Below are 6,514 nucleotides of genomic sequence, written 5' to 3' on the forward strand. Positions count from 1 at the left end.
GAGGAGACACAATAACATCGCATGAACTCTGGCTGAGAGCATAACCTGCTGTTCTCTCATCAAACAAGATGGCTCTTGTCATTCCCCCCAAAAAACTACTGAGGGGATCCAGCAAGAACAAATCATCTCCTCATGTATGTGGCAGGATAGTCGTGTGGATTGAGGCCCCCTGTTGACTCTCAGCAATCAGTGTATGCATTATCATCCCAAAGATGGCCGCTCCTGGAATCTAAAAGGCAACATTTGGCAGTTTTGTCAGCATGTCAGTGCGTTAGCCCCAGGGGTTCAGGGCAGGAATGTATATTTCCACAAAGTGCTTTAATGGTTCCAAAATGGTGCCATTGCTTTTATGCTGCCAAAATGGAAACAAAAGCTCTGTTGGTATAAATGCACTCTAAACCAAGTTTCGTCTATGATGCATACTAATATCCAGGTCCTCTTAGGTTCTAGTCACAGGGTTAGATGATGAGGAAAGGCAGATGGGGCATGTACCACTTTTCTGCCCTTTTCTGTCTGAGCAGCACCAGTGTTGCACAAGCCTACCATGTCCTCCGGGCTCCTACACACTCCTATGGGCGTTACACGTGACAACTCGGGTCGCCACCCCCAGAATCTCCTTTGATTTAGAACACGGCAGATGCTCCGGCTATAGCCACATTCCCCCGGGCTGCAATGCAGAGATGGGCCCCCACAGCCATCAGGGGAATCTGAGCACGCTTGGATGCCTCGCAGCACCAGCTGTGGGCCCATGAGTCTTTGCCTTTTGGGGGAGTCATGGGTGAAAGGGGGGCCTTTGAAGAGGGACGCGACTCCGTTGCGGATCCTACCCAGAGTTCACGGCGGGTTGGATCTGTTGGAGACACAGATCAGCGGGAGGGAGCCGTGATCAAACAGCTTATATGGCAGCGAGCCTTTAGAAGTCCACACATCAGTTTTGGGGTCATAACACTCAAAGCAGTCCGAGTCTTCAATGACATCGTGGCTGTTCAAGAAGCGGCCGCCGGTGACATAGAGCTTGTTGTTGATGACGGTGGCTGAGTGGTGCATCCTTCTCTCGCGCATGTTCTCACACTTCACAAACTTGTTGGCTTTGGTGTCGTACGCGATGACCCGTCTCGTGTAGCCTTGGGGAGAGTAATGGCACGTGTTTATTTCTCTGATTCCTGCCCCACTTCACATTCTCATTATCTCAATGACACTCACAAACTCTAGGCCAGTTTAACTGACCTGAATGTGAAAACCGTTGGGTTCTCAAAGCTAACAGTTTCTGCAACTGAAATACGTAGATATATGTTCCAGTATGACACATACAATTGGAAAGCTAAGCTCACCTCCAACAATGTAAATTTTGTCCTCTATCACTGCAGCAGGTGCACACACGTTCTTAATTGTCCTGGTTTCCAGCCTTGACCAATGATTGCGAGCGATATGATAGACCTTTAAGAGATCAGATTATTTTATCACCATTATTTATTACCACATATTTATACAAACTCTGGATTCACTTCTCTCAGTAGTTTATCACAATTTAGTAATATTCTGAGTATCACTTTATATACAAAATTAGACATATTTGATCTGCACCCCTCTGAATATTTATAGTTTTTTTTTTGTTTTATCTGATTGAATCCAGCAGGTCATCATCCCTTTATAGCTCCATGATTACCTGAAGTCCAGAACTCAGTCAGTCAAACAATTCATTAAATGTCTATATAATTTCTTTCCATTGTTAACTCGGTGAACATTTGGCTTAGATGCATGCCATTCTCCCTGCATGTAACTTTGGACACAATTAACATAATGTATTTGAATACCTAGTATTCCTTTGGGATTGTGTTCTTTACCTGTATCAATCTGACTGGGTTCTGCATAGCATCCTCCCCTCCGAAGACGTAGATTCTCTGGTCATTGGCAGCCACGGCTGGGTGCAGTACAGGTGTGGGCATAGACGCCATGGCCTCCCATTGGTTGAACATGCTGTTGTAACGCTCCACTGTGCTGGAGATCTGCTTGTCCACTCCAATGCCCCCTAGAGCAAAAATAAAGTGCAGATAGGACACGCTCTGATGGGCGTAACGTGGTTCCAACATGGGCTCGGCAGTACGCCACTGGTTGGTTTTCAGTGACAGTGTGTACACAGTGGCGCTAACCGCGCTGTCGCCGGACGCAAGACTGAGGCTAAGTCCGCCCACCACGTACAAGATGCTGTGGATGCAGACGTACGCCGCCTTGTAGAGCCGTAGGGGCAGCTTGGCCAGCCACTGCCAGCGCTGAGTTCGTTCGTCGTAGAGCAGAGCCTCGCGGGAGGTCTGCTCGTTGTTCTTACGGCCACCCACCACGACCAGAGTCTCGTGGCAGGTGTAGCGGCGAGGTGTGGTCCAGAGGGGCTTGAGCTCACCCATGCACTTGGTGCTGACTGAGAACATGAGCCGGCGCACGGACTCGATGATCTCTGTGCACAGTGTGGACGACTGCACCAGGGGGTCGTTGGCGATGAACTGGAAGAGGTAAGTCGGGTGGATGTAGCGCAGACGGACTTTTTTGAAGAGGTCGTGGATGGCCCCTCGACGGGAGAACGGGTCGTGGTGGATCCACGCCAGCAGCGTCTCGAACACCTGCTCTTCCTCGGCGCACAGGCGGTCGTCCTCCAGGTAGCACATGAGCTCCGGGAGAGAGAGCTCACAGAAGTCCTCCGAGGCGGCCACGTCGGAGAAGCTCCGTACGGCCATCTCCTTGGCTCGGTCTCGCAGGGTGTCGCAGTGCAGGATGTCAGAGAGGCGGATCATGCTGAGGCAGTTGTCTGGGCTGAGCTGGCCTTGCAAGAACACAGAGCACGCCTCAAACAGGCGTCCGTATTGTAACATAGATGCCGCCTGCATCAGTGGCAGGACAAGCTCCATAGTGATGGTCATGGTGCCAGTGTAGATGTAGTCCACTATGCCACTGAGGACCTCGGACGTGATGCCCTTCAGGTCCACACGAGCCTGGTTGCTCTCTCGAAAGTTGCTACAGAACATGGCACGGAAATATGGGCTGCTGGAAACCAATACGTTCCTATGGCAAGGGATCTCCCGGTCTTCTGTGCATAGAAGTACGTCTGTAAAGATCTGGTCATGGCGAAGACTGTTCAGTTGGCTTAGCAGGTGTGCTGGCAGCTCCTGGTCCTTGAAAGAAAACGTCTCAATTGAAGTGGCCATTCTGTGAAAGGAGTAAAGCATTTCAACATTAGTCTTTGTGTATACTTACTTAGACTGGAGTAATGAATTCCCTCTCGAGAACAACTCCCCCAAAACACATCTTCTCTTGTCCTGCTCCCCCACTTCTGAATGAACAGTGCTGCTGTTGATTACCTGAAGACCACTGATTTAGCTGAGCTGGACTGAGAGACCCTTACAAACAGTGATAACATAATTGGACACACTTTGGGTAACATTGCTGGGAAAACATTGTCTAAACTAAGCCTACAAATCATTATTTGACTACCATCTGTGGACTTTTGGCAGCATCAAGCCCTGGAGGTGAATTTTTCCTGTCAAGGGACGTTTATGGTAAAGGCTCCAATCTAATCCTACAATTACAATGAAGATCAATTCATCAATGTAGCACATTAGAGTTTGGCCAATTAAATGTTGTTTGCCATCGCTGTCTTGAACAATATGAGCCTAAAGATATGCTTGTTGCTCCACCCTCCTTTGGCCTAGTTGCCTCACCCCCTGGCCTGCTGTGACATTGCCCTTGATGTGATGGCCAGTGACACCACACACAGCTTTCTATTTCCACACTCTCTCATAAATCACCATGATGAGTTTGTGTAGTGCTTGGCCAGTTCCCCCCCATCGGAGCCACCTTTATCAAAACAGTTATGTCACATCCCAGCTGTCCCCCCCCCCCTCCTCCCCGACCCCCATTTGGTTGGTTTGCCCTTGACTGCTTGTGTTCGTGTAGACTGGGACATGTCATAGGGCTATTATCGACACTAAGTCGTCTAATCACCCCAGAGACAGCTACTGATTTTATTCCGCCCCAGGATCACTGGGGCCACCCCCTACTGTTATTCCAGGCGGTTAATCATTATTATTTATTAATAACTACCAGTACTGCTGCAGCTGGTGACTGATGGTATTCCCCAGTCTGATAAAAGAATTCAATGGGCAAATTATAACTCAGCTGAAGACCTTTCTAACACTTGATTCCCAATATAAAGCTGATGTGGGAGTATACACACGTCAAACGTTTTGTGTATTCCATCAGATTCAAAATACAGAAAAATGGCCAACGTATTTGAGCTTAGAATTTTAAGTTTAACTTATATTGATAATCTCATTCTAGACATATAAACTGTGAATCAATTATGGGTAAGAAAATACAAACAAACTGAAAATGAAAATGCCTCTGGAATGTTTGACATCGTTACCCTTGTGACCCGGCACAAATAAGGACAGGCATAAGAGCATGGTGCAATTTATAGGTCCAATAATGCATTTTCAGAAAACTATTCAGTCTAGTGACAGAAATTAGTTTCATTGATCTGTCCTGCTTCACCAGTAACAAGTCAATAAGCAAGCCTCTGCTCTTAACCCAGCCCACTCCATAACGTGATCTCTTACCTATCAGTCTGTTCTTCCGATCAACAAACTTCTGCCAGTTTGCTCCCAAATCAACCACAGATCATCTGAGAGAGGAGCCCTGCATTTCCCGCTGACACCCTGCTCTTGGACCACTGATAATGATTGCTGGAAGAGCGCATGGAGAAAGTTGGGTTCTTCGATCTGACCATGAGGCCGCTGTGTACATTCCAGCTGCTCAGAATAGTCCAGAGGGTTGCGGGTGGGGGTGAGGGTGGAGGGTGGAGGGTGGAGGGTGGAGGTTGGGGGGTGGGGGTGAGCGAGGGAATGCTCTCTGTGTGTTTACTATGGAAGGGTTGCTGCAACGCCGCATAATAGCCACAGCAGGGTTGGCGTGGGGTGGTAGTGGTGGGGAGGTCTGCTGACACCCCTTGGAAGAAGAGGAAGAGGGGTAAATATAGCCCAGTGCTGAAGGGTTGGCTGAGTGGCCGGGACAGCTGAACCCCCAGGCCTGGTTACCTTGGTTTGCCTCGAGGGGTGGGGTAGGTGGGGTAGGTGGCGAGGGGTGGGGTAGGTGGTGGCGGGGGTAGAGCTGGTGGGTACCTGCCCTATGTGCCCTCTCTGTTTCATCACCATTGTTGATATATTCAAGGTTGAGCTACCAAATATATTTTAAAATGAAATACTGAAAACTGTTATCTCAAAAAAGTGTCTTTTCCCCCCATAGAGAACTCTTTGTGACGGAAGTGAGGTAAAAAAAAAAAAAATCATTTTTAGCCACAGCATGGAGTGCTGTAGATAAGAACCCAACCTGCGGAATGAGATTTGATCTGATCAATAATTATAACTGGGTTGTTGGTGACTGCTGCAGTATGAAACGTTTGGCCCAAAATGGTTTGTTGGGGAATACTCAATCACCATCCAATAATCAAACTGCAAAAGAATATAATGACCTCAGACAGATTTGGCGTGAAATAGGGGACAGGCTGTTCCTGCGGGACAAACTCTTTCTTGGGGAAATAGCCAAATTATGTAGCCTATGAATACGAATAATGTTGTACATTCTCATTCAAACTTAGGTGTTGACAACAATGGTTAAACTGCTCAGTAGTGTAAAATGCCTCAATCCCAAGTCCCTCATAAGACCAGCGTGGATATTTTGTATCACCCTGGGGCAGTGAGAGTGAAGATGAATTACTGTCATGTTTGCTTTGCAGCAGGAGGAAAGGAAAGGAGATATGCATCTAGATAGATTGAATATCGCCGCAGCATAGGGATGCGATGTCAGCTAACCAGTTATCAGCTTGGCAAAAGCACAGCCCTCTTACATGGGAACTGCAACCCAACACTACACATATTGGCAACCACTAGCAGTGGCATGCATCTGTTATCTTTAAGATTAACATGACCCTCATCCTTCCCCTCCAAGAATTTCATGGCAAATTTAAACGCCTCATAAATTTTGTGTCACCACATCTCCATTAAGTCTACAGTTAGAAGTATCAGCACTGTTTGCTCATGATCAAAATGTAAAGACTTTTCATCAAGGGTGTCCAGAAAAAGAAAATTCCATCAGTACGTTCTCAAATGTAGACAACCAAACTGGTCTTGACATTAATATTTGGTGATCAATTCAAAAATAATTGTAAATATGGTCTTTAGTGACTCTGGGCATTATCCTTTATTATCATTTGAAAGCATTATCCTTTTGCATATGGTTAAGATAATGAATCAGCAACGTTCCACCATATTCCCCCCATGTGTTTAGCTGATACGACATGAAATAGCAGAGACACTTATTTGTGTTAAGTAGCCTAAGTTAGTAGGCGTTTTGGTAAGGCTTTGTTGGCACAATCATAATATGTATTGTATTCTTACCTCCTAACTAACCCACTGGGGACCTGCCAGTCATAGTGGTCGGTTACGCCTACAACGGAAGTGACGAACAT

At 47.0% G+C, this 6,514-nt stretch overlaps 1 protein-coding gene across 1 annotated transcript; it reads right to left on the bottom strand.

Annotated features, from left to right (window-relative positions):
• Nucleotides 1-730: 730 nt before the first annotated feature.
• Nucleotides 731-4,707, bottom strand: klhl38a (kelch-like family member 38a). The gene is made up of 4 exons (XM_080859522.1): nucleotides 4,608-4,707; nucleotides 1,845-3,198; nucleotides 1,332-1,437; nucleotides 731-1,124 (listed from the first exon to the last, which is right to left on the bottom strand). Exons 2-4 carry the CDS (start codon nucleotides 3,195-3,197, stop codon nucleotides 835-837), a joined length of 1,749 nt encoding a protein of 582 aa, XP_080715648.1. The 5' UTR covers nucleotide 3,198; nucleotides 4,608-4,707; the 3' UTR covers nucleotides 731-834.
• Nucleotides 4,708-6,514: the final 1,807 nt, after the last annotated feature.

This window comes from Sprattus sprattus (genome assembly GCF_963457725.1).
Source record: "Sprattus sprattus genome assembly, chromosome: 20".
Lineage (NCBI taxonomy): Eukaryota > Metazoa > Chordata > Actinopteri > Clupeiformes > Clupeidae > Sprattus > Sprattus sprattus.